The 25,642-nt window shown below is 57.2% G+C and overlaps 10 protein-coding genes across 10 annotated transcripts; 3 read left to right on the top strand and 7 right to left on the bottom strand.

The window, feature by feature from the left end:
* Positions 1 to 99: 99 nt before the first annotated feature.
* On the bottom strand, positions 100 to 3,594 carry ACRALDRAFT_1070070 (uncharacterized protein; the record flags this gene model as incomplete). Its single annotated transcript, XM_071017733.1, has 1 exon — positions 100 to 3,594. One exon carries the CDS (start codon positions 3,592 to 3,594, stop codon positions 100 to 102), a length of 3,495 nt encoding a protein of 1,164 aa, XP_070873251.1.
* Positions 3,595 to 4,205: 611 nt separating this feature from the next.
* On the bottom strand, positions 4,206 to 7,745 carry ACRALDRAFT_1081344 (uncharacterized protein). The gene is made up of 4 exons (XM_071019142.1): positions 7,246 to 7,745; positions 7,022 to 7,174; positions 6,793 to 6,945; positions 4,206 to 6,710 (listed from the first exon to the last, which is right to left on the bottom strand). The coding sequence occupies exons 1-4, from the start codon at positions 7,383 to 7,385 to the stop codon at positions 4,790 to 4,792; spliced, it is 2,367 nt and encodes a 788-aa protein (XP_070873250.1). The 5' UTR covers positions 7,386 to 7,745; the 3' UTR covers positions 4,206 to 4,789.
* Positions 7,746 to 9,017: 1,272 nt separating this feature from the next.
* ACRALDRAFT_2060159 (uncharacterized protein) lies at positions 9,018 to 9,557 on the bottom strand. The gene has a single exon (XM_071021905.1). The coding sequence runs from the start codon at positions 9,386 to 9,388 to the stop codon at positions 9,167 to 9,169; it is 222 nt and encodes a 73-aa protein (XP_070873249.1). The 5' UTR covers positions 9,389 to 9,557; the 3' UTR covers positions 9,018 to 9,166.
* Positions 9,558 to 11,836: 2,279 nt separating this feature from the next.
* Positions 11,837 to 14,676, top strand: ACRALDRAFT_2028686 (uncharacterized protein; the record flags this gene model as incomplete). The annotated part of the gene is made up of 5 exons (XM_071020546.1): positions 11,837 to 11,957; positions 12,021 to 12,116; positions 12,176 to 12,843; positions 12,912 to 13,947; positions 14,012 to 14,676. 5 exons carry the CDS (start codon positions 11,837 to 11,839, stop codon positions 14,674 to 14,676), a joined length of 2,586 nt encoding a protein of 861 aa, XP_070873248.1.
* Positions 14,677 to 15,158: 482 nt separating this feature from the next.
* Positions 15,159 to 15,772, bottom strand: ACRALDRAFT_2028685 (uncharacterized protein; the record flags this gene model as incomplete). The annotated part of the gene is made up of 2 exons (XM_071020545.1): positions 15,159 to 15,523; positions 15,598 to 15,772. 2 exons carry the CDS (start codon positions 15,770 to 15,772, stop codon positions 15,159 to 15,161), a joined length of 540 nt encoding a protein of 179 aa, XP_070873247.1.
* Positions 15,773 to 16,257: 485 nt separating this feature from the next.
* On the bottom strand, positions 16,258 to 17,218 carry ACRALDRAFT_1063126 (uncharacterized protein). Its single transcript, XM_071016734.1, has one exon. The coding sequence runs from the start codon at positions 17,081 to 17,083 to the stop codon at positions 16,367 to 16,369; it is 717 nt and encodes a 238-aa protein (XP_070873246.1). The 5' UTR covers positions 17,084 to 17,218; the 3' UTR covers positions 16,258 to 16,366.
* Positions 17,219 to 17,457: 239 nt separating this feature from the next.
* Positions 17,458 to 18,471, top strand: ACRALDRAFT_2109689 (uncharacterized protein; the record flags this gene model as incomplete). Its single annotated transcript, XM_071023432.1, has 2 exons — positions 17,458 to 17,592; positions 17,746 to 18,471. 2 exons carry the CDS (start codon positions 17,458 to 17,460, stop codon positions 18,469 to 18,471), a joined length of 861 nt encoding a protein of 286 aa, XP_070873245.1.
* Positions 18,472 to 18,591: 120 nt separating this feature from the next.
* Positions 18,592 to 19,269, bottom strand: ACRALDRAFT_2109230 (uncharacterized protein; the record flags this gene model as incomplete). Its single annotated transcript, XM_071023409.1, has 2 exons — positions 18,592 to 19,023; positions 19,084 to 19,269. The coding sequence occupies 2 exons, from the start codon at positions 19,267 to 19,269 to the stop codon at positions 18,592 to 18,594; spliced, it is 618 nt and encodes a 205-aa protein (XP_070873244.1).
* A 2,290-nt stretch (positions 19,270 to 21,559) lies between these two features.
* On the top strand, positions 21,560 to 23,390 carry ACRALDRAFT_1063121 (uncharacterized protein). The gene is made up of 2 exons (XM_071016733.1): positions 21,560 to 21,713; positions 21,785 to 23,390. Exons 1-2 carry the CDS (start codon positions 21,711 to 21,713, stop codon positions 23,339 to 23,341), a joined length of 1,560 nt encoding a protein of 519 aa, XP_070873243.1. The 5' UTR covers positions 21,560 to 21,710; the 3' UTR covers positions 23,342 to 23,390.
* A 535-nt stretch (positions 23,391 to 23,925) lies between these two features.
* On the bottom strand, positions 23,926 to 25,592 carry ACRALDRAFT_1070063 (uncharacterized protein; the record flags this gene model as incomplete). Its single annotated transcript, XM_071017732.1, has 2 exons — positions 23,926 to 24,357; positions 24,561 to 25,592. The coding sequence occupies 2 exons, from the start codon at positions 25,590 to 25,592 to the stop codon at positions 23,926 to 23,928; spliced, it is 1,464 nt and encodes a 487-aa protein (XP_070873242.1).
* Positions 25,593 to 25,642: the final 50 nt, after the last annotated feature.

Below are 25,642 nucleotides of genomic sequence, written 5' to 3'. Positions count from 1 at the left end.
CCGCTACTCTTTACTCCGACCTGACGCCGGTTGTTTCACCCCAGCCACAAACGCCAGTCGACCTATTCCTCTCATCGCGATGGCGTCCTTGGCTTACCATTAATGGACGGCTACGGTTTGATTTCGAATCAGCGCACCGTCACCCAGACCAAGCCCAGCATCAGGGAACCACTTGTCATGCCAGGCCTCGTAACCAGGGAACAAGGTGGGCGCGTTCTCCCCCGTGTCGGCAACGCGGGTCTGGCAGTTTAGGCAGAAGAAGATGGACGACGGATTCTTCTTCGCTGGTGTCTGATCCATCTGCTGCAGCGCCTGTTGCGCCTGTTGCTGCACCGGCGCTTGACCATCCCCGACACCCACGGCCGCGCCGCGCCGTTTCTTGCAGAACATGCACTGGTCCGCCGCAAAGTTGGTCAGCTGCCACTCCTTGACGAGGGCGGTCTGCATGACGAGGCGGTCGGTGAGGAGGTACCGGTGGGCCGAACACAGGCGGCGGCCGAACAGCTTCTCGCCGCACCGGCACCCGGTCAGCGGGCGGGGATCGAGCTCGACGCCGCCCTTGCTCAGCTCGTCGGGCGCGCAGTCGCTGCAGGCGTAGCTGCGCATGTCGAGCACCTCGCCCTTTTCGAGCCGCCCGGGCCCTTCCAGCACGTTCTGCTTGCTTTCCCTGTCGCAGCCGTCGCACACTTTGAGGAATTCGCCTTGGTTGGCGATGTGCTGGCGGTTCGCGCATACGTGGGACTCGTGGCAGACCTGGCCGCAGGGCTGGGGTGGCGTGCCGCCGCCGCTGCTGCTGCCACTGTTACCGGGTTGTCCTTGTCCCTGGGTCTTGGCGTCTTCGCACCCGGCCCATCGGTGCGACTCAATGTCCGCGACGTCCGGGATGTCGCGGAGGACGTTGACGCCCGGCTTCTTCCACTGCGTGAGCAGGTGGCGCGCGCGCTGCTCGCTCGTCGCGGCGTCGTCGCGGCTCACGAACGGGTGGCGCCTGGTCGCGTCTTCGGATTCCTTCTCGTCCAGCTTCAGGAGGATGACCTCGGGCGGCGGCATCTGGAACATATTGCTGGTTTCCCTGTCAAAGGGCAGCGGGTGGTTCGCCGTGTGCAGGGCGACGAAGCAGGCCCGGTCGAGCATGAGGGTTTTCAGCTCCTCGGCGATGGCCTTGTCGTTTTCGTCGTTGGCATCTTGGTCCAGCAGGGCCTGCAGAGGCTGCTCGAATGGGTTGAACCATTCCTGGTCAAGGAACTCCCCGGCGGCGGCGTCTTCCATATTGACATCGACATCGACATCGACATCGACATCGACATGGTTCATCGACTCTACCCAGTCGACGAATTCTTGGCCTTGCGCCGCAATTCCACCCACGGCGATGCCCGAGTTGGCGGAATCCGCCGAGTCGGCGTTGGCCGGGGCCATCTGAGCGTTGTTCTCTTGCTCCCCTTGGCTGCCGAAGACGTAGGGCAAAGGAGGCAGGCCGAAATCGAGCTGCGGTACGAGATTCGGATCCACCGGAATCAGGGAGGCGTCTTGTTGACCGGACCGCGAGCCGCCGTCGTCGCCCTGCTGGGCCGCGTTGCCCGCCATGCTCTGCCGCCAGTCGTACATCCTCGGCTTGATGCGGCGCTGCGTGTACATCTTATCCCAGTTCCTCTTCTTCTTTGCGCCCCTGACAAAGTTCGCCAGCTCGCCCTTGGGGACGTGGATCCCCCAGAGAGGAACCGGCGGGCCGACGAGCATGTCGTCGGGAATCTCGCTCCTGTCCGAGTCGACGCCGTCCGGTCCGTATCCCAGAGCCATGTAGTACGGCGGCGGGAGCCGATCGACGGGGACGATACCGGAATCCTGGAGCGCAGACCGGAGGAACGTCCCTGGTACGAGGTGCGGCTCGCTCTGCGGCCCGGTAACGTCGCAGCGGTCCGCGTGGTGGATGCAGCTGTCGCAGGGACGCTGGCGGTCGCAGTACCGGCCGTGCTCGGTACATGCACCGCAGGTGGGGAACTCCAGGTCATCTCGGTTGCCGGTCCCGAAACCCACGAGCTGCTTGTCGACGTAGCGCAGCTGGACGGCGGCCACGGTCTCCGATATGTCCTCCTCGATCATGGCCCATTGGTTCGGGGCCTTGTCCCGCGGGACGCAAGGGAGACCCCAGGCGGTGCACCGCACGCAGGCGAAGCCTTCGAACCCGACAAAGACCTTGCACTTCTTCTCGGCGGTGCACTGGCACGTCACGCAGGCCTCTTCGCGCACCGATATCTGCCCGCGGCCCGGGAGCGGGACGGACCATTCGTCCTCGACGGCGCGGTAGTCGTCTTCAAAGTCGGTGCAGGGCACGCCGGCGGTGACGCAGGCGTCGCATTTGGCACCGGTGAGACGCAGGTCGTCGGTCCAGGAGCAAAAGGTCTTTTTCATGGTACACCGCTTGCAGCGCCGGCGCCACCAGATGGGGTATGCGCCGCCAAAGGTCTGCTTCGTGGGACGTCGCCACATGGTGACTCGCTTGAGGGGAGCGGCTTGCGGCTGCTGCTGCTGGTCTCCTCCCCCCTGGCCCTGGCTATGGTCGACAAACTGCAGCGGCGACTCGTACACGCACACCTCGCCGCGAACACGGCAGCTCATGCACCCGATACGCAAGTCCGGGTCGACGTCGCATACGCGAAGGCCGTTATACCGCGCGCACGCCACGCACTTGAACTTGGAGACGCCGGGGATATCAACGAACCGGCTCCGCGTGTGCTCGTTCCGGAACCGCCAGTACTCGGCGCCGCGCACGACGCAGGCGTGGTCCGGGTTCTCGCGCGCCCGGGCCGTGGTGCACTGCGAGCACTCGACGCGGCGCTCGTGGTCGGCCGTGCAGGCGCGGTTCTGGGCGATGCAGTAGTCGCATGGCCCCGAGAGGACCTCGAATTTCTTCTGCTTCTTGGCGCGGTGGTGGCCCGCCGGCGGTCCTAGTGCGGTTTCGTCTTCGTCCGTGGAATCGCCCTCTCGGTCGGCGCCCTGCTTGAACTTTCGCTTGGCGGTGGCCGTCTCGTCTTCGCACTCGACTCCTTCCTCCTGGCAGTGCAGGCACGGCCGGACGGGCGTGCAGAGGCGGTGTCTGTTCCGGCAGGACTTGCATTTCGTGGCTGTGTAGCGGCCTGGTTTGCCGTCCGGTTGCTGTGGAGGTTGTGCCAGGGCTTGGTTGCTACCGGGGTTCCACCGGAGGTTGTAACCCTGCTGGTATTGTGCCTCGGCCTCTTGCTGTTGTTCCGCTTGGTAGTGTTGGTCTACCTGGTCATCGTGCAGCTGCCCAGGTGGTAGGGGGGGTGCTGGGTAGACGAAGCCGGATGCGATGCCCCCAGTCTCTTGTTGTTGGTCCGGCGCATCGAGAAGGAGGAGGATGTTGCTTGTCTCTTGCGCCGTACTCGAGCTAAAGAGACCCGGGTTCGGGTTCGGAAGAAAAGGATCATGTTGTTGTTGATGCTGGCTTCCCGTCTCGGTTGGTATGGTGAAAAGGTTTGTTGATGGTTGTTGTTGCATTGGTCCTTCGCCTCCGCCGCCTTCCCCTGAGCTGCTTGTTGCGCCGCCGAAGACGTTGGGGAATGCGCTTCCGGACATGGTTCCGTTGTAAGTGAGGCAATGGGGTCGATGATCCAATGTCCAACTAGAAGTCTGTGTAAACGAAAACACCAGGCATCTTGTGTCACTCGTCCAGAACACCTTCACCTCAGGGACGCCATCTATTAAATGAAGCTCCAGTCCCTCCACGTCTCCCGCCTCCCCCTGTTACCCCCTGTCATGTCGAGTATCGTGACAAAGACAGACAGTCCGAAACGGCGACAGGAATAAAAAGAAAGATGTAGAGCAAGGAGCAAGAATAATGATCACCAAAGAACCCCTTTCCCCTCTCTCTCCCACGTCCCCTGTCCCTTGAAGGTCAACCGAGGGCCCTTTGTGCTCCGGCTGGGCAAAGGCAAAGAGGCGGAATGCATGGCTCTTTGTTCGGCCCACTTGTCTCTTTGCGCCCTCGCCCTCGAACCACTGACGGATCCGGAGGGAGGCCAAGGATTTACTGTCGCACCAACGCCATTCATTCATTGTCTTTGTATGTGCTAGTGCTGTAGGGAAGCCGGGTTTGAAAGAGGGCTTTCAGGGGCTGAGCCGAGGAATTTACATCCGACTTGAATGGGAGGGGGCTTGGGTGCTAATTATGGCTCTCTTGTGTTCGTCCCGACCAGGACTCTCTATTCTCCTGGTTAGCATGTTGCCCTCGTTTGTTTCCTAGTCGTCGTCACGGAGTACGGAATGTGAGCAGTCGACTTCAAGCATTGCATGTTCCAGACTCCTTGAAATTCCATGTCAGCTATATCTGCAACTCCTATGCAAAGTGACGATCCCAGAGGCCTTCGACTTCGCATCACTGCAACAAGATCTCAACCCAGCCATTAAACCGAAGCAAAAATCCAGGTATATATAGCCCACGTCGCCACCAGACCGAGGTCCACGGGATTCAGGGTATCGAAATGAATGTCAAAGGTATCACGCGCAGTAGGTCGAACCCATCCATTTCGTTGCAATGGCAACGCCAAATCAAAAAGAAAAACCATTATTTCCTACCATCCTCGCTGCGTGTGCCCTCGTGTGGAATGTAAAGGAGTGTCGTTGAATCCCGTGTGCCTCGTCTTATCTCCAAACCGTGGTATATGTATAAACATTGAAGGGAAAACAACAGAAACGTAAATTGAGAAATGTAGTAGATGATTAGGCCAAAAAGGATGTGAATCGTGAGGTGGGGGGAGGTGGTTGAGCGTTCTTAAAGGAGGAAGACGGCAAAGAGGGGTGCCACAAACGCGAGTAGGCCCGATACGCCCGAGCGAACGGCTGCCGCGGTCACGACGGGTGGTTGATCGCCCGTCGGACTGGGCATCGTAGAGAACGTCCAAGAGGATGTCTCGGGGGGCGAGGAGACGTCGGATTCCGAAGGCGTCTCCGAGGGCACGCTCGAAGGGAGTCCCGGCGTCGGCTCTGGTTCCTCGTCGTCGTCTCCAGGCGAGCTTGGCGTGGGCGAAGCCGAAGCCGAAGTCGAAGGAGACGTTGGCTCTGCCGATTCGCTCTCGCTCTCGCTCTCAGTCGCAGACGCAGAGGCAGACTCGGTGGCAGATTCGGTCTCGGCAGCAGATTCGGTCTCGGCAGCAGATTCGGTCTGAGCCGCGGATTCGGTTTCGACAGCAGACTCCGTCTCAATCGCAGACTCAGTCTCGACCGCTGATTCCGTTTCGACTGCAGACTCCGTTTCGACCGCAGATTCAGTTTCGACTGCAGACTCCGTCTCAGACGCACTCGTAGAAGGCACCGCCCCTGTAGACTCGGAAGGTCCCGAAGCATCCGAGGTCGGAGCCGGCACCTCCTCGGAAGACGTCGTCTCCGACGCGGAGGGAATGGGCACAGCCGACGTGTTGGAGTCGGTCGGGGCCTGAGACGTGGTCGAGACCTCGTCGTCGGGGGTCGACGTGACGGCAGATTGGGCCGGCGGTGTCGAGGGGAGCGCGCTCGACGAAGTGATGGGTTCCGCGTCCTCGCCCTCACAAAACTGGAGGAATTGCTCAAACTTGGGATCGACGTAGTGGCGCCGGGTTACCTGTCCGTCGTCCGAGTTGGCGTCGATGCAGTCGAAGCAGAGCTGCAGGTCGCTGAGGAACTGCGATCCCGGAAGACACATGGACGGCCACTTGCCCACGGCCTGGACCTCGACGTACACGTTGTTGCAGTCGTCGAAGCAGACGGCCGGCGCGATGGAGGAGTCGCTCTGGCGCCGCTGGGCCTGCACTTCCCACGCCCTCCTGCCGTAGGCGCCGCCCGTCGGCCGCGGCGGTGGGAAGACGGTCAGGTCGGTGGCCGAGGCCCAGTCGCCCGTGGTGATGGTCACCTTTTTGCCGTCAATCTTCTTGACAATCGTCTCGGCGTCGAAGATGGAGTACGGAAGACCAAAGGCGTTGGGGTTCAGGTTGAAGTAGCCCTCGCTGGGCGGGTAGTACGACGTCTCGTTCTCGGCCCAGTTGGTGAGCGTGTAGCGAGGCGCGGGGATGCAGTGCTCGGGATGGCAGACGTAGTCGTTGGCCGGCGAGTCGGCCCACAGGTTGCAACCGTCAGGCTTGGGCGGGTTGCACACGAAGCCGGGTTTGCACCCCCAAGTGAGGTTCGTGTCCGGCTTGGGGTCATGATACGCATGGAGCAGGTCGACGCCGGGGTCGTTGGTCGGCGCAGGGCAGACCGTCACACGGGGCCGTTCGGTGACAGTGGTGACAGACCCTGGCAGGGTAGACACGATGGTTTCTGTGGTGACTTCGGTAAACCAGACCTCGGTGGTCAGAGTCGAGACGCTGGTGTACGTGGTGGTGGCAAATTCGGTGTGGTCAGAGACGACGGTCGTCGGGACCACGGTGACGTGGGTGAAGGTGGTGGTGTATGTGGAGATGGTCGAGTAGGTCGAGGTGTCGGTGGTCACTTCCGTCACCACGTCCGTCACCACGTCCGTCGAAACGTGGGTGATGGTCTCGGGGATGCTCAGTGTGTAGGTCGTCGTGTCCGTCTCGGTGACCGTCTTCCACTTGGTCGTCGTGTAATAGACGCAGTCGGGCTCACCGCTGGGGGCCGGAACCGGAACCGCTCGCCTGCCGTAGGAGGGCTCGGGCGTGGGTGTAGCTCCGCCGTTGGCGTCTCCAGGGCCGGTGCATCTGGTGGTGTTGACGTTAGGGATACATGCACGCATGCCATGAATTGAGCCTGCATGGTTGCAATGGCGACTTGGGAACTTACACTGATTCTGTTACTGTGACGGGATACGTCTTGACCGTGGTCACCACCTCGGTCGCCGTGCTGTAGTCGGTGGTCGTTGATACTTGCCAATCCGTCGTCGGGACGACATCGGTGGTGAAGACGGTGGAAACAACAGTCACAGTCGAGGCGGATCTGGGGACCCGAGGTGAGTCTGTGAGCCTATTTTCTAGAGCGATTGCGCGGCTGAACTTGGCCATGGGTGACTTACGCTGGGATGGTTTCTGTCACCGTCTCTATTTTGGTCTTGGTCTTGGTTGTCGTCTCTGTCTCCGTCTCCGTCTCTGTTTCTGTTTCCGTCTCGGTCTTGTACTTGTATTTGATGGTCGTCTCTGTCAATGTAACTTGCTCCGTTACGGTCGTGCTAAAGTCGCCGAGTCAGTATTCCCTCAAGACCTTGGCCCTGGGAATGGCCCATGGGATCGTCAGACTCACGGTTCGGGGTAGTAGAGACTTGGGCCAACAGTCTCAGTGATGGTAGGGAAGGCACAATATAGTTCGCATTCTTGGCAATGTGGTGTTGCGCCGACGAGACCGGCCAAGGCCCCGAGAACTAGAATCTGCCATCTCGCCATTGTGACGAGCTCTCAGGCGAATGAACCGCGAAACTTCAGAGGCGAGACGGTGCGATTTGTTGTTATTTCTCACGGGCTTCCCCACGCAATGTATGGTACCGCACCGGAGCAACCGCAACTGCTAACGAGCGTGTAGACTGGAGAAAAGAGTGTTCGATCCGTTGGCCCTTGGTACTGTAACGGTCTTCCAGGCGATGGGGAAGGCGAGAGAGCAGCACAGGGGGGAAGAGACCGAAAGGATCAGGCGTCCAGCTGCTGGGGGAGGGGTTTCTCTATGTATGTATGGAGTAGGCATGGAGGCTGAATAGCCTATCTGCATGTGTTGCCAGGGTGTGGCGTGAGCTACAACGCACAGCATCAGAGGGGGGGCGGGCACCCCCGACAGGTAAACAGATGAGAATTGAGTTGAGAATTGAGATTATATTGTGCAACGTACATGGAGTGGGAAGCCAGCTTGGGTGGGCCCAGCAGAGGCCCAGCACAGGAGCCTTACCGAGTCGAAGCTTACAACGTAGAGACGACGGAGCCACGAAGCCAGGGCAGAAACAAAACAGGAAATAGCCGGCAAGGGGTGAATTCGCTTCTCACCTCACCCCCCCTGTTACCACCCACGTAAGCCACTTGGCACGAGAGTGATGGAGCTGCATGTGCAATTTTCGTAATGTAGGGTTGGTGTGGGGTGAGGACAAAGGGCGCAGGGGAGGCCAGGCCGGTGAGACGCCAATCGAAGTCGATCAGTCGCTACAACGTTTCCAGACGTTCTTTCACCAACTCGGTGGAAAACAGGGGAGCGAGGATAAGGATGGTGATCCGGCAGGCGGTATGTAGGCGGACGGGTGCCCTGCAGTCGGCAGCAACATCGTCATCAGTACGATCGAGCTTGCACCAGGCTTGCCGACATGCATTGGACGGAGTAGTGTGTAGGCTTTTGAGGGATGCCGATAATACCGCTGACAGGGCAATCCTGAATTTATGTTAGGGATGGTGGAAACTGGAGATACCCATGAGCTTGGGCGATGAAAGGGACGAAAGCCGGGTTGGTGATTGCAGTTGTGGCTATATCGAGCAACATGGCAACATGAAATAGAAACAACTCCCTTCTCTATTGTTGGGAAGGGGTATTTTGTGTTCCCCTGTTGATGTCCTGGGGGGTTACCATAGCCATGGGCAGCGTTGAAATCCGAACAAATGTACAACGTAGTCGGGACAGGGGCTTGGCCCAACACATGCGTCAGTAATGCAATACGGCGTTGCTGGGAAAAATGTCGGTTTGTAATCGACAGCTGGTCAGTTGTCTCGAGGAGCTTTTTTTTCTTTCTTTTTTTTTGCCTCTATTTGTTTTTTTCGACTGCTGTTGGTAGACCTGGCCGAGTCACTGATGGACATGGCCATGAGGTGACTCCTGAGAAGGGTAACATGAATATTAGGCGAGCCGTCGGTACGAATACCAGTCAGGACACGCTCCCTCGGTGTCCCATCAACAACGAACAGCGAGGGAAAAGGAGCATCTAGGACAATGGCCGAGTCGAGTCGAGTCGCACTGTCGAGTGGAGTTGCCCGAGATGGAGCCCGGGAGAGCAACCGAGAGTGTGGGCCTCCAAGGCTTGTCCCGTGGCCGAGGACCAGTGATTGCTGACTAGGCTTGTGATTCATGCATTCATACTCGGACGGGAAATTAGCCAGATGGCCAGGGTGGGCGGATGACTGGACGGACGGGGAGACCAGGACCAGGCCACCATTTGGTACCCACGTCGACCCTGGGACTTTGGTAAGCATGCACTTTATTCGACTTGGGTATAATTTCGTGAGACGGTACGAAGGACTCCGTTCAAGGAGGAGCAGAACAACGTGAAGGCCCAGAAGCTTTGGATCGTTGGACAGTCGAGACCATCGGCCGACAGAATTCGCCCGATCCGAGGTAAGACGGTAGAACTGTTGTTCGTAATGGATGTCCCCCAATAATACAGCAGAGACCAGTCCAGAAGAGGCAGCTGAGGTTGCATTTCGGGCAGCTTCTTTTCTCTCCCCTCGGTGGCCGGATTGGATTCTGGTAAAGGTCTTTGCGTGAAGGAATATTCGCTCTTGTCAGCAGCAGCAGCAGCGCCGTATGGGTGTTGAATCGAGTTTTGGCAACGTGGAGAGTGAGAAGAGTACCAGGACTACAGGCCCAGTCCATGTCCGTTGCAATGTCGAGGCCAAGATGACAAGACGTCAAATGCCGAGGGTGAATAACGGATCGTGGGCGGGGAAAAAGGAAGAAACGAGACCAGTCCAACGGCTGGCTTGGTCGTGGCTTCCGGGGAAGGGTCCGTGAATCTGCCATGAAAGTACTTCGTACCTAAGTATCCCTCTAACACATATTGTGCGATGGCGCACGTTAAAAATGAGAATCATGTTAGGTAGGAACTATTGCGAGACGAAGCGTCTTGGAATCAACATGACATACAGTATATTCACTGTGTTTACGTTCAGCTTTCAACGAGTCACACTGTAAATGTACAAGGTACAACATACTTTTCCGTCCAGACAGGCAGGTACTTTCCCCGCTTACCGTATTCGCTCTAGCGGCATCCAATGGCCTCTGCTTGCAAAAACATCCAGCAATCCTTCGTACCGCGTCCTGTCACCCATCACGACCTTTTCATCTCTTCCCTAGACACCAATCTTCCATCTTCTTTTTAGCTATTCATACACGTCAACCGTTTATCCATCTCTATCAGTCTTACGAGGACCCAGCAATCCATCACTCAAGTTTGCCTTCGTTCTCATAGCCACCCAACCCAACCCCGCTACGACAAACGAGCTCGTTCCGGCCCGATTGCTTCGACCCTTGGACGAGGCTTTTCATTGTTCGATTCAACCTCTCCCTGCCAAGACTAGCTTCAATAAGCTTCTAGCCAATTCGTTTCCTTTTCTGGCCTCTTTTCTTTGTTCTTCGAATGCTAATTTTGAATTCTGCTCAGCCGCTGGACTCCAACTTGGAGAACTGGCACACTTGCTCGCATCGTCCATATCACGTCCTCCATCACATCCAGAGCGTTCCGTCATGCCTTCGCCGGCTGTTCACTCTTCGCTTGCCAGTGTTTTGCGAAAATGCCGTGTCATCATGTGCTGATACAACCTACGGCCTTTGCCGGTCCGTACGACGGAGTGGCTCTACGTGATGACATACATCATCGTCTTAGGAAGCTCTCAGCCCCGAAAGACCCCCATGGACGACCCCCTGTCTGAACCTGCAGCTCGGGCTCCATCCTGTGTTACTCGCAGCTGTCCTCCCTTGCAAGAACCACTGCCACCACACCATCATCAGTCTCTCGCCCCATTCGCTACAACGTATTCAGCCTGCGCAGTTTTTGCCCCATTGGCTATTGATCTTCATCTGCCTGCGAAGTTTTCTCTTCTCCTCATCTCACCTCCCTTTTGTCTTGGCAAACTTATACGACCACCCATATCCGGCCACCCCACGGTTCCCATAGATACCAAAGATTAGGGAGTCATTTTAGACTTCAATTGAACGGACATGGAATCGTTTGATTAGAGACGTCAGAACTTGCCCATGCCCATCCCCGGACTCTTCCTGTGTTTATTCTTGGTTGCCATGTGGTGTGGTCGGCCGAGACAGGAGAGCCACCGTTAGACGACATTGTGCGCTCTCGCTTCAGTTCCTCCAGCCAACACGACACGCAGCGACCACTAGGGAAACGGAACCAACCCCAGCACTTCCGCTGCCAACCTTGGTCGAAATCTCCTCCCGGCACGTCAGCAGGTTTCCCTGTCCGAGAATCTTCACCCAATAAGAGACGCTGTCTCAAGTGCACACCCCGAAAGACCCGAAAGAAGTACGTTGTACGAATTATGATGAGCTTGTTGCTCGAGGCCTCACTTCCATAATCCACACGTTCACCCGTCTTGTGGTCGCCCATCCCAATTGTGGGAGCCTGTCGGAGAATTGCCCTCACTTGCCACGACTGCCACCAGACGCCTATTGGGGCATTGGATCAACACCATCGTCCCTGGACGGCTTGCGGCTTGCGACTTGCGCGGGGTTCACCCAGTTAACCTGTCAGTTCTACCCCGGAGCTGGGCACGCCCGAGCCGACAACCTTCCTTGAATCATACATGGTACTCAACCCTCGTCGCCCATTGCTCGGCTCAAGTTCTTGTCTGGTCTATTGTCGCCCCATCCATCCCCTTCGCCTTGGGACTCTGGCGAACCCTTGAATAGCAACTCTGGTCCTTGATGATATCTGCCCAATCTACCACAAACATACCGCATCACCAACCCTCATCTCCCGCGGCTTATACTTGTTGCTTTCCCCCGCCCGCCCGTGTCGCTGAAGCCTCATGCGCTGGGGCAGCATCGGGCACTTGCCCTCCCTATAGTTCATTTCGTGTCAGAAAAGTATCCCCGGCATTGATAATACCCACCCAGCACTGACATACCCGAACCCATGGCTCGTCTTCTTTTCTTTACTCTCCTCGCCGCCTTGGCCAGCCTTGGCTCCGCGCAATATGAGGGTTGGACCGAAAACCAGGTCAACGCCTCCATCTGCCTGTGGGCGCAACCGCGAGGTTCGTAGTCAACCGTGCTGACCATACACGTCTGAGTCCCATTGCTAAATATACCATACATAGCTGGCGTCATCAGAGACACAGTATATCTCGATGGCGGCTACATCTACTGGTCGCAAGGCCTCTCGAATGGCGAATATGGCCCCATCGACCAACCTAGTAAGTGTTGGGCCCGCCGCCATCACCACGCGCGCGCCCCTTCGCTGACTGTCGTTCAGACAACCCCTTGGGCCTCATATATACCCTCAACTTTAGCCAGCCCTTCAACTTGTCGCAGAATCTGACCGCATTGTTCAACACCATCTCCAAGGCCCGCGGCGGTACCGGGAATGCCAATAGCGATGCCCCCAACTTCCTCGATGGAGCCATGCTCGTCAACGACGCCCAGCTTGCGCTGTACGGGGGTCTGGTCAAAAAGTCGGATGCCTTCGACCCTCCACGGGAAGACGAAGTCCTTGTGTACCAGCAGTATCATTATAATCGGCAAGAACGCGGTAGCTGGAACCCTGGATTCGACACCAAGCGGCTCCCCGACGACTTGACGAGATACATCGCTTTCGGTGGTGCCACCAGTGCTCCCTCGGAGAACAAAGCCTGGTACTTTGGCGGCCTGAGGGCTCCCAACTGGGGGCCAATCTTTCAACGGACAAGCAACCTCACGGAAAACGCGGTCAATGCATCAAACACCCTTGTCACGCTGGACATGAGCGAGCAGTTCAACCTGAAATGGACCAACGCCACCCTTCCTGACGAAATCAAAGGAAGGGCGAACCCAGAGTTCGTCTGGGTGCCCGTCGGCGAAGAGGGCATCCTGGTTGCCATTGGCGGCGTCACATACCCTGACTGGGTCACCACCCGCCGCCTATCCGAGAATGCAGCGCAGAGTGTGAGTTGTATTCTTACCTTGATCTCTTCCCCATGGCTTGCGCCCACCAGTTCTAACGCTCGGCGCAGAAAGAAGAAAGCGACGAGTTCATGGCCGTCATTGACGTCTACGATGTGGCCAGCGGGAACTGGTATAGGCAGCGTACCGTGGATGGGCCGACGGCCCGTACCAGGGGATGCGCTGTCGTCGCGCCGGCCCAGGACTCTTCCAGCTTCAACATCTACTACTACGGGGGATACCCTGGCGTCGACCCCAAGGTCGATTTCTACGACGACGTATGGGTCCTTTCGATCCCGTCCTTCACATGGACCCGGGTGAGCGAAGGACGGCCGAACCACGGGCGCGCCGGGCACAAGTGCTTCATGCCGTACCCCGACCAAATGATGGTCATCGGGGGTGATACCCCGCGACCGGGCTCAAGCCTGGCCTGTCTCGATGGCGGCATAATCCAGATGTTTAACCTGACGAGTGCCGAGTGGATGGACGAGTACCATCCGGAGAAGTACTTCGACTACGGCGTACCGTCGGCCGTTCGATCCGTCATCGGGGGCGAGGCGACGGGCGGCGCAACGCTGACGACCCCCAGTCCGTCTGGCTGGCGGGATGATGAGCTTGCCGACATCTTCGATACGCCCTACGAGACGTCCAAGATACAGACGTGGTATCCTTATGCAGCCGTCACCGAGTCGAGCCGACCGACGATCCCGGACAAGGACGACGAGGACGAGGATGAGGACGATGGTGGCAGTGGCGGCGGCGGCGGCCTGCCTGGCTGGGTGGCGCCGACTCTGGGCGTCGTGCTCGGTCTGGTTCTTGTGACGGCCATCTTGGTGGCGTTCTGTCTCTGGCGGAAGAGGAAGGTCCTGAAGCAACGGGGCGATACCGAGGCCAGCACCGACGAGAACGGCAGGCGGGTGCTGTCGTGGATCAGGGGCCAACCGACCGAGACCAAGGCGCTCACCGTCACCACCGAGGAGACGCCATCCAACCTCGATATGACGGAGATTGGCAGTTCAGTTGGCCCAATTGCGTCGCCCGTCGTTGTCGCTGCGCCCGCACGGTCGCGATTCGAAATGATGGATACCTCTATTGCCGAACTCGCAGGTAACTACCATTCAATTCTCTGCACCCTTCCGTCCCGTGGCTGACGCTAACCTGCTACCTGAAGACACATCTCGACCCCCCGAGCTCCAGGACACGGGTCTCACCCCTGTGGAGATCATCAACAAACACTCCCATTTCGCTAACCAACCCCAGACCTCGGGGAACCAGTCCTCCTACTTTGGTTCCATCTCCGGAAACGAAGCCTCATCACTGTCCCATTTCTCGGGGCCCCTGGAGATGGACTCGGGTAGCCATACGCCTTCGATGAATCCGAGCGTAGGGGGACCACCAACCCCGCCCGTGCCGATGCCCGTGCCTGTGCCTGTGCCTGGCACTGGCCAGGAGAGCCAGGGGCGCATCTTGTCGGGCGTGTCGGGCCTCAGCGAGCGCGATGCACACCACCTGCGAAACATCAGCGAGGTGACAGTCAGCTCCGCCACGGAGGACGACCGGGATTCTTCCGGCGCAGGGCTTGGTCCCGCTGCGGGTTTCGCCCGGCCGGCCGACCCTCCGAGGTCAATACCAGTTGCGATGGGCGCCGCGTCTCATAGCGACAGCGCCAACGAGCCGGTGAGCCCGCCGACGGCGACCATCGCGGACGAGGGCGACGATTACATGTCGGCAAACAGGACGATGATGGGCACTAGTGGGTTGGGTATCGCGACACCGAGTCCGCTGAGAAGGAGCGTGTTCAAAGAGGATGAAGGCGATTTGAGCGGGCAGAAGTAGATCCCGGGACGAGGCGCTGATGGGCAGCACGTAGGAAACATGACGAGATGATGACTTGTTTGACTGAGCACACTATTGACAAGCCAAGGGACGTTTGATATATTTTGGTTGGGACTTTGTAATGATTCCCTTTTGATGTCCCATTCGATCTTTCTGGGAATGAAAGACAAAGATAAGAACAAATATCCTGATAAACGCCGCAAAGAACGCATACCCGTGACGTCGTAAGTGAAAGACGCATCCAAATCATGGCTACATTGGATATTCCCATTCCTTTCGTCCTCTCACCGTGCCTCGGCCTTCCAGACGTAATTTGACCGATCCTGTCTCTTTCGCCTCTCCGCCACTTTCAGCCCTATTCGCACGCTGCACGCGGAAAGGCACAAACTGAAGCGTTTCCGCCTATTTCACCAACGCCTCCGCCCTTTTCCACGCGCTTCTCGCGCCTCCCCAATCACATTGTAGCAGGCTCAGGACAATATTCAAGCGTCCTCTCCAGCACACTCCTGGCTCTCCCGCACACAGGTGCGCACGCGCTTCCGAAACTCGCGCTGGTCGTCGCGGAGCAGGCGGCCGGCTTCAATATTGGCGGAGGATTCCGGGTTGGGGCTGTGGAAGAGGCTGAGGACGCTGACGAGGATGGTCTCTGGGGAGCGGGCGGGGTTCCAGCGCTCCGAGGCCTCTTCGTAGCCAAACTCGTCCTCGCCGGGCGGGTGGAGGATGGAGATGCAGAGGCGGCCGTCCGGGTAGATGTTGGGGTGGAAGGGGATCGGGGACTTGAAGGTCATGGAGGGCGGTTGGTCGGGGAAGTTGGGAGGGAAGACGAAGCGGGCGCGGAAGAAGGCTCCTGGGTTTGTTAGCAGCGGACGGGACGGCAGAACGGCAAAGGCGACCAAAGAGAAGAAGACAAAGAAAACGTACCGCCGTAGTATTTGCAGTCGTCGTTGATCATAAACATGACCTCCCACTCAAAGACGTTGTCGTTGACGAGACCGCATGACACGCCGGGGAGGTCCCTGGCTGCTTCGCCCTTGGTGATGTCCCTGAAGTAGCGGTTGAGGAGCAAGGTGGCCCTCGAGGGTGCGGATGAAGCCATGTCGGTAGTGGTGATAGCTTGGAGAGTCGGCGTAAGGGTGTCTTTGTTGGAGAGTCGATGATGTCGAGTCGATGATGTCGAGTCGAGGCGTCTGGTCTGACCTCCAGAGAAGCGAGGAGAGGGCGGTCTAAAGGGGCGACGAGCAAACGGCCGACGAGAAAAGAATTTCCGGCTCGCGGGAGGATTGAGGCGATTAGCCGTCGGTGTGTCTCGTGCGAGCTTCGTTTGGGCTGTTTGGCGGCGGGGGTTTGGGAGGGCGTGGTGATGGCGTGGGGAGAGGAAGCAAAGGCAAAGGGAAGGCAAAGGCAAAGGGAAAGGGAAGACGGCCGGGTCGGGACTAGAGTACCTAGCGCCATGTCGCTTCCCGGTGGGGTCGGCGATAAAGGAGCCGCGGGGTGGTCTTGGCGGAGTTCACCGACCCTCACCGAGAGTCAGGATTCCACACCGAGGCGGTACGTACAGGGACACTTTTCGTTGAAGGGATAGCCACCCAGGAAAGATTCAAACTCTAGCTTGATCATCGCAACAGGGTATCATTCTTTTCATGTTCAAACAACGCCACTCGACACAAGGTGGTCACCCGTCTCGCCCTCCTCACTTCTTCTTGGACGTGCCAAACCCCGTAAACCCAAGAGAAGCCATCATATCGTCCTCGTCGTGCTCCCCCTCGATCCGCACATCCTGCCCATACTCCGTCTTGACCCTCTCGGCCGCCTCCCTCTCCGCCCTCTTCCTCTCCTCGGCCTCCCGCCTCTTCCGCCTCTTCTCCTCGGCCTCGCGCTCATTCTCCTCCCTGCGCAGCTCGAGCCGCTCCGCGAGACTGACGGCCTGCTGCCTCTCCAGCTCCAGCCGCTGGTCCCACCAGTACTCGACGCGCGCGCGGACCTCGTCGGCCGTCGCCCGCTCCACCTCCATCTTCTGGCCCGTGGCCGCCAGGTGCTGCGGCGAGTTCATGTGCTCGACAAACTGCTTGTTGTCCTTGTACGTCAGGTCGCAGGCCTCGCAGTAGAAACCAGCCCCGCGGCCCCGCTTGCCCTGGCCGGCCCCGGCGGGCACGAGTTGTGTCTTGCCCACTTGCGAGGACATGTCGAGGGCCGTCTGCCGCGCCGATGTGAGCGATTCGTTGCCCGTTAGGGGTTTGTGGTATTTCCTCCCGGCCAGCTTCGCTTCGTATCGGGCTTTGGATTCTTCTCGTTCTTTGGCCTCGCGCTCTTTGGCGCGCGCTGCGTATTCGTCCAGGTCCCATGTTTTGCGGAAGTCGGTGTCGCCTGCGGGCGTGCCGTAGGCGCCGCCTTTTTTTTGGTCGGACATGGTCGTTTCGTTCGATTCGGGTATCGTGATTGATTCCAGCGGGGGGAGGAGAACTAATGTGTGGATATGATATGTGGCGTAGGTACGGCGGTTGGGTTGGACGTGGGATGAGAAGGAGAAGGGAGAGCTTGACGCGCTGCGCAGAAACAAGCACGACAGTGACGAAAGCCGTTTTTCGTCTGCTGTCTGTCCGAGATGTGTTATCGGTAGTGGGGCGGTACCTACCTAGGTACCTAGATACTGATAAGATACGGTATCAGATAACAGATAAGAGAGGTCATTTACCCCGCCAAAATTTCTGTCGCGACCCCTCGGTCTTGGGGGTTCTCTTGAACTGTACTGTAGCAAGGGCTTTCGCATCTGCCATTGTAAAGATGCTCTATCTTGTAGGCCTCGGCCTCTCGGACGAGACGGACATTACCGTCAAGGGCCTCGAGATTGTGAAAAAGGCCTCCCGCGTCTACTTGGAAGCTTACACCAGCATTCTCCTCGTAGACCAAGCTGTTTTGGTCCGAACCCCCTCCCTTTTCACTTTGGCATTTCCTCGATCTATTTTCCTTTTAATTCTTGTCTTGGTCGCTCTTCCTGTTTGGCACACTATCCGGCCTCTTTCTCCGGTTCCTTCTGCCAAATACATCTATACTGTTTACTAACAGAAGTAGGAAAACTACTATGGCCGGTCCATCGTAATCGCCGACCGCGAAATGGTCGAGTCCAACAGCGACGAAATCCTCCGCGACGCACAGACCGAAGACGTGGCGTTCCTGGTGGTAGGCGACCCGTTCGGCGCCACAACCCACACCGACATTGTCCTCCGGGCGCGCGAGCTCGGCATCCCCGTGGCCACGGTCCCCAACGCCTCGATCCTCTCGGGCATCGGCGCCGCCGGCATGCAGCTGTACAACTTTGGCCAGACCGTGTCCATGGTCTTCTTCACCGACACGTGGCGCCCGGCCTCGTTCTACGACCGCATCCGCGAGAACCGCTCCATCGGCCTCCACACCCTCGTCCTCCTCGACATCAAGGTCAAGGAGCAGAGTCTCGAGAACCTCGCGCGCGGCCGCAGGATCTACGAGCCCCCGCGCTACATGACCGTCGGCCAGTGCGCGCGCCAGATGCTCGAGATTGAGGAAGAGAAGGGCGAGGGCGTGTATTCGCCCGACAGCCTGGCCATCGGCGCCGCGCGCGTGGGTGGCACGGAGCAGAAGTTTGTGGCGGGCACGTTGAGGGAGCTGTGCGATGCGGACGAGGCGCTGGGCCCGCCGCTGCATAGCTTGGTGTTGCTCGGGAGGCGGACGCACGAGCTGGAGCACGAGTTTGTCCGCGACTTTGCCCTGGACAAGGAGACGTGGGACAGGATATGGAAGGCCGAGTATGGAAAACAATGAAATTGATAATCATGAATCGTTACGTCGTTCTGTAATTGATGACTTTGAAGCCTTGTCCCCTCCTACGTTATATTACATCAAAGCCCTGCTTCGAAATCCCTCGAGTCACTTTACCATTTCCTACTCAGCAGACAAGTGCGACGCCCTCCACCGCTCAATTTCGGGCACGGAAATCTCGCGCAGGCTGTTCACATGGGCGGCGCTGCCGGTGACGATGCCCTCGGCGACCTGGAAGATCCTGCCAAGGGCGGTCCGGTTGTTGACGGCGTAGGTGACGGTGTTGGCCTTGACGCGGATGATGCCGATGCGGGGATCGTTCTCCGAGCCGTCGTGCTTGCCGTCGCCCAGGTCGCCGACCCAGGCCTTGAGGGCGGGCGAGTAGTGCTTCTTGACGAGGTCGCGGTCGGTGACGATGCTGGACACGCCCGAGACGGAGGCCCAGTCGCCAGCGCTGTTGAGGAACGAGATGTTGACGTGGGGGTCGCCGGTGATTTCGTCCATTTTGTGCGTCTCGGTGTTGGTGTGGAAGAGGAGGTCGATACCGCCGGATTCCTGTGACATGTGAGCGTTGTGTTGGGAGAAAAGTAAAGACAAAATGGCATGGGAACGGACAGTAGCTGCTAGGGCCATGGCGCGGGACATGAGGTGGCCGGTGGTGGCGTCTCGGGTGGTCATCATGGCCAGCTTGGTGGCCTTGATAAAGTCGGCAAAGTCCTTGACCTTTTGCTCCAGGGGCGGGTCATCTTTGTTGGCCGCCTTGTAGGGGTCGGCTGGCGCGTCGCCGGTTTTGTTGGACATGATGGAGTCGAGGGAACAGAGAAAAGCTTCTTTTTACTATTCGTGAATTGAGAACGGGTCGAGGGACAGTAAGTGCTGGATGGTTGAAGGGTGAATAATGAAGCTGAACTGACAGGGCGGCCGAGTTGCAGAGCAAGTAGATAGTCTTTGGACTTTATAATCAGACCAACAGGTGGTCATGGGCAGTCTGACCTCATGGCGGTTCTACATTCCCGCAATGTCATCATCGACAAGAGGGAGAGGGACCTTCCACTCATTATGATGTGCTACTATCCAGGTCTGCGGTAGCCGTCTTACTGGGGCGGTGGTGATGGTGACGTCAGGCCGAGTAAGATACAGTGTAGGTACCTACAGTACTTCGTATGTACGAAGTAACTATTCGTCGACGCCGTCACGCCGGCTCGCTCAGGTGATTCCGTGCTGCAGAGACGGCGGAGCGCAGGCGGAGCGCAGCCTTCGCGTTCGATTGCGCGTTGTAGGGCGTGTCTTTTCTTCGTGGCTTCAGATTGTGGCGTCTCGGCCCCCGGAGGTTGGATCAAATCTGACATAAGCTCGACGTCAGCAAAGGAGAAGTGGTTGCACTAGTCGGGGAGGCGGAACAGCCCTGACTTTCAATGTTAACCAAGGCATCGCCTCTATAAAGGAGGGGCCTAGGATCCTGGCATGAGTGGTTGACTGGCTATTCGTGTTCAAAGGACTATTCAGAGTGGCTGTCCGTCCGAGCTGTCGCGTCATCACGACTCCTCTCCATGGCCGTGTGGTTTTTTTGCTATTCCCCTTCAAGATGGAGCGGTCTGTTTTCGTCGCTGGAGTCGGAGCTCAAATCTACCTAGATGAGGCCAGGCTACCTACGTACGAATAGGAACTACCTACTTCGTATGAACACTTTGACCGCCTTGAAGAAAACAGTGATAAGCGAAAGCCAATGGCAGATGAGATGCGAGAATTCTCCGACCACCATTTATAAGTAGGGACTCTCTAGGAAGACCTCACATTTCCATAGAGAGACCTCACACGTGACGTTTTATGGGGCAATAACAAGGCCGCCAAGCTCCCCAAGGTATACATACAATTTGGATGTACAGCTTGAGTAGATACCTGTACCTGACTAGGTAGATATCTTATCTTTTAGGTCATTCCCGCTATGCCGCCCGTAGGCCAGAGGGGCAATACGACTTATATCTAGATAGTACCATTGTTCCTGTGCCCCCTTCCTTCCTTGTACTAGATGTCTTAAAAGGGCCCCTTTTTAGGCGGCTTTTGCCTTGAACTGTCATGGTGCAAGACCAGTACAACGAACAGTCAAGCGTGTACATCAAAATAAGCATAGTACTTAAGCAGCTCGGCGGCTTTGTCATGGCCCCACAAAAATGTCACGTGTGAGGTCTCTCTATTGAAACGTGAGGTCCCCCCAGTGAGTCCCTATAAGTATTGCCGGTAGCTATACTTCGTAGGTCACGCGACTCTATAGGTAGGTATTTCATGGGACATTGTCCTTACAAAGTACGGTCATGGTATATCGATTAATAATTAGCGACTAGTAAAACACAGGATAGGCAACGGAAAGTGCAGCATTTTTATTTTTATTTTTATTTTACTTTTATATTACTTTTTCCCTCCTTTCTTCTCCGTTTCGCCGTCTATTGTGTTAGGAGACGATAATAGTCGTCCTTCTTCTATTCTGCCTATATCAGGTACCCAGATAGCATTATTCCCTTCTCTAAGTACCTGTGTACTTAACTGATACGATACCGCTTATCTCTATACGTGTACGAATAGGTCCCACTGGAGATAGGTATTTTGTCCTTCCTCTTTTTTGTTAATATCCCTACTTTATTGTCCCTGCCTTCTCTGATTCTTTCTAGTTTATTCTGCATTTATAATTCTTTTCTCACCTTTACCACTTTACCACCACTATATCCTAGTTTAAGCCCGAGCCTTCCTATCTTTGTTTCATCCAGTAAAGATATCCAGACTAGGTAGACTGTTACTATAAACAAGGGAAAGAAAATATCAACCTGCTCGACCCGGTCCTGCCTTCCTACTCCAGAGGTACTTTCTTAGGTACTGATACGCCCACTCCCTTCCCGTCCTTTCAAACCGGCAGTTCCTGCCCTCACCTGTCAGTACGTACCCGAGGCAGGTGCGGTGGTTAATTCTGCAATATTTCACTCACTACCTCGAGTTTCCTACTTAGTATAAACTCCACCCTCTTAAGCCTTCATCCACCTTCCAGGCTACCTTCCACTTCCTTCTTTTACGGCTTCTCCTTTCAACCCCATCTTCGCCAGTCAGGCCTGTCACTAGCGACTTTGGTCCCGTTCACAGCCTCCCGGAACCTCTACTCTCACTATCCTTCACGGTTCGATTGACTATCATCATCTCCTGTTCATATCCTCAGCCATTCATTCATCGGGTCTTAAGGGGCCTGCTCGACCATCATGGTATGTTCATCTTTGAGGGCATACTTTCCGCTCCCTTCCCATGCCTGTGAGCATTAGCTGATTGACTGCAGGACGACGAACTCATTCCCTGGGATACCCAGGACAACGAATATATGGCCGAGGCGTACTATAACGAGCCCCTTCGCACCCAAAACAGGATCCTTGCCGACGAGAATTTGAAGCTCAAGCGTCTGCTTCGTGAAAATTACATCGCCTGGTCCCCCCTCTCCAACGCCTATCTCAGGGCGAAAGCCGAGGCAACTCCGCCACCAGGTTGCCAGACCACTTGCAGCGGCTCCTCCGGTGCTTTCACCACCACCACCACCACCCGGGCTGGTGCTCTCCCCTTGCTCCCCACCGAGGTTCTCCTGCGTATCCTCCAATATGCCCTCACCGCCTCGGAGCCCATCATCGATCCCCTCTGCAAGGCCAAACCCGAGAACTTGACCTCCAGGGAAAAATCGCGTGGCAATCAGATTGCTATTCACATCTTGGCCACTTGCAAGGTCATGCATGTCGAAGGTAGCCGTATCTTGTGGACCAAGAACACCTTCACCTTCACTACCCCCGAAAACCTCCGTCGCTTCTGCGAACTAGACTTCAGCCTCCGCAAGGACATCAAACGAGTCAACTTGCGCATCGTCGCCCAATTCTATGACGACGTGAAGCGGAACCACTACATCCCCCAATCCTACCACCCCAGCCTCAAGAAGAACATCATCCTTCGCGTGCACCCCCGCATCAGTGAACGAAACTATGCTCGTGGCGGCTTCAGGTGTTACTCCTGGCTCCAGATCGTCGACTTTTTGCAGGCCCTGCGCGCCCCCTTTGACCCGAAGCACGACAAGAAGCTCGTTGCGCCTCGGCTCCTGCCCGGCCTCGAGTCCCTCCGCATCGACCTCGTCAACTTTATAGACGACCTCCTCCCCATGTTCGCCAGCGAGCTACACAACATAGCCTCCCACGAGTTTGGCTGCACCCTGAATGAGCTTGCCATCACCGGCCTCCCGGTCGACGACCCCGGCGTCAAGGCCTCCGCCGAGCTGTGCGGCCTGCTCAAGGACGAAGGTCTCTTTATGACGGGACTGCCCGCTTACATTCAGGGCAAAAAGGGCCTCATCCCTCTTTCCGGTCCCCCTTGGTGCGCACGCGTCGTCCGTGCCTGGAAGACTCTCTCTCGCTGGCTTCCCGAACACACCTCCGATGACGACGCCTCCCATGGCGCCTCCCATGACGCTGCTCCTCATAACGATGCTTCCGGTGACGATGCCTCGGACGACGACCCCTCCGATGACGACTCTTCCGATCAGTGGGACGACATGGACCTCTCCGCCGACGATGAGCAGGGAATGGACCCCCACGACACTCTCCCTTCCCTCATGTCCCCCGCTCCCGAGGAGCCTGATGCCCCCAAGACGTCGCCCCAACGCAAAGGCAAGACCATCTGGAAGCGCGTCCCTGTGTCCCGCGACTCCGACACGAGGCGCTTTGTCGAGTTTTGCCGGAACAGCGGCTATCCTGTCGATATCACGTACCGAGACACGAACGAGAGTATTTTCGACGACGCCCCTGTCTGCCCTTGCTGTGGCGAGATGCATCCCGGTTTTCTCGACCTGTTTGGCTTTTGACACTTGACGCGTCAGAATGCGCCTCTTTCTTTTACTTTATGCGACACGGAAATGGAAATAGGAGAAAGAAGCATCGCAGGGGGCTCATCACAGAACATGCAGGCGTTCTTGGTCCACCTGCTTCGGACCTTTGAATTCAGGTATGTTCAGCCGTGCTCTGATGAGGAACGACGACATATGGGAAATGACGTGTGGGATTTTCCCATCCTTTCCTTATCTTCTTTTTTTATTGTTTTATTTTTCTACTTCTTTGCTTGCCACCTCTCCTCGGTCAGGTCATGACGATTAAATGAGAAGATACAGCACAGCAAGAGCACGACACATACGGCGTTCAGGTTCAGGTCGCGTTGTCAGAGATACCAGGAATCATGAATTGTAGTTACTGCAAAGGGGGTTTTAAGGCAGTCAGTCTATCTTGCCTTACGAAAGGAAATAAAACAACTGATCTCAGTTGACTTTTGCTTACCTCTTCTCTATACTTTCTTTGCGTATACCATCACATCAGCACTAACCAAGTCCAGACTCACCGCGAACGAAGCCCCTCGTACTCGTACACCGCTGCTCATTCATTTCCACCTCGGCCGTTATTGGCGTATAGATGCAATCGATTTCACAGCGGCCAGCTGCTCATCCCTGGCCGCGATGGCGGAGCGCAAACGACGAATGTCATGGGCCGCCGCCTCGGTGGCCTGCACCGACTTGAGCATGAAGAGCTGCAGGGGCGTGTTGCCCTCAATCTCCTCGCGCGTGAGGTCGTCGAGGTGTTTGCTGGCGGGGATGTTGTCGACGCTGTAGTAGTCAGCGTTGTAGTAGTTGTCCGCGTTGTAGTAGTTGCCGTTCCTGCTGATCGTGGTGGAAGACGACAGGCTCGGACGTCTCAGATCCTTCTCCTTCCCCTTGTTCTTGCTCGGACCCGGGTGGCTATCGTCGGCCAGGGGCGATGTCGGGATGGAGGGCGGGGAGTGAAACCGGAATCGGAGTTGCTTCCGCCTCTCGGGTGGGAACTCCTGATGCTGCTGTTAGCGGATGTAGAGTCCTGCTCGCAACTCTCTGCTTCTCCGCCGTGGATGGCACGGAGGGATCCGAATATGGAGTCAAAGAAAGAGGGGCCGGTGGGTGGCAGGTCGAGCCGAGGGGGGATGATGGCGTTCTTCAAACTGCTGTTGTTGACGACCGGCGAGGGGGAACCATAAATACGGTCGCATTCACCCATGTCCACTTCTTTTTCCTTTTCCTTCCACTGCTCGTCTCGTTTCTCCTCGGATCGGAAGTCCTCACCACGAGCGGAACATCCCGCAGGACTGAGTGGCCGCGGCTGCTGCTCCTTGTCCGATAGGAGGCCTTCTTCGTCGTAGCGGACCAATTTGTGGTAGAACTTGGACCAGTTCTCCACTGCACGGGCGCGGAAAGAGGCTGCCGTGCCGTTGAAGGAGGTGGAGGAGGATAAACCAGCTTCGTCGTCGGCGTCATTGTTATCATCGGGGCGACGGTGCCACGTGTTCTCCTGGTCGATGTTGGTGTATTTGTCCGAGAGGCGGAATCGTGCGGCCCGAGGCGTCGCGGCGTAGATGTCTTCGCTGGAATCTACTTCCCGTGGGGTGCGAGGTTGGGCCTTGGGCTGAGACGGGGCAGGCGGCTGACGAGGATTCACAGGGTGATCGTCACCGTCACGTTCTTGAGGCGTCGGGTCCAGGGGGTTATCATAGTCGTAGGGTTCAGGGATGACACGGTTCGGGGCTTCTTGTATGATTTCCCAGAGATTCAGCTCACCACGGGCCGGAGAGATTGCGTCGCCGTCAACACCCGGTGGCAGAGGCCACGCTTCTCTGGCGAGGGAGGCGGGATCGATGATTCGTGGCTGCTGCTGTCCGGAGATGTTACGGACTGGACCGGAAGAGCCGTGGACCTGGCGTTCTCGCAAGATGTCCATGCGGGTGTTTAGCTCGCGAAGCCGGTGCAGGTCGGGGCAGGTGTATAGCCTAGGGCCGTATGTTTCCCATTCATGGTCTCTGGTGTGGCCCATGTTGCTGTTTCCTTGGTTACTGGAGTGAGCTCGAGAGTTGTTGATGTGGTCAAAAGGCAGATTCTGCTTTGCGGGAAAAACGTGGGCATGCTTGTTGGTGTCGTTGCCGCTTCGGCCCTTGTTCGAGGGCCTGACCATCCTGGTTGGTGCGGCTAGTGGTTCGAGAGCAGGACTCGATGGGAGCTGGCCGCGGCCATGGATTGGGCGGATGGTTGGCTTGGATGTCATGTTTCTGGACTGTCTACAGGGGGTCTTTCGATTTTGTTGGACTTTCAAGT

This window comes from Sodiomyces alcalophilus (genome assembly GCF_042370955.1).
Source record: "Sodiomyces alcalophilus JCM 7366 unplaced genomic scaffold ACRALscaffold_6, whole genome shotgun sequence".
NCBI lineage: Eukaryota > Fungi > Ascomycota > Sordariomycetes > Glomerellales > Plectosphaerellaceae > Sodiomyces > Sodiomyces alcalophilus.
Note: the sequence above shows the minus strand (reverse complement) of the source record. Positions and strands in the feature narration are given on the sequence as shown.

Bases quoted from the DNA above. Each gene is read 5' to 3' on its own strand.
- ACRALDRAFT_1081344 (XM_071019142.1), bottom strand. From the start codon at position 7,385: ATGGCGAGATGGCAGATTCTAGTTCTCGGGGCCTTGGCCGGTCTCGTC. The intron at 6,946-7,021 runs GTAAGTCACCCA...TCGGGTCCCCAG, and splicing joins GTGACAGAAACCATCCCAGC to ATCCGCCTCGACTGTGACTG. The intron at 6,711-6,792 runs GTAAGTTCCCAA...CAACACCACCAG, and splicing joins GTCACAGTAACAGAATCAGT to ATGCACCGGCCCTGGAGACG.
- ACRALDRAFT_2060159 (XM_071021905.1), bottom strand. From the start codon at position 9,388: ATGCAACCTCAGCTGCCTCTTCTGGACTGGTCTCTGCTGTATTATTGG.
- ACRALDRAFT_1063126 (XM_071016734.1), bottom strand. From the start codon at position 17,083: ATGTCCGACCAAAAAAAAGGCGGCGCCTACGGCACGCCCGCAGGCGAC.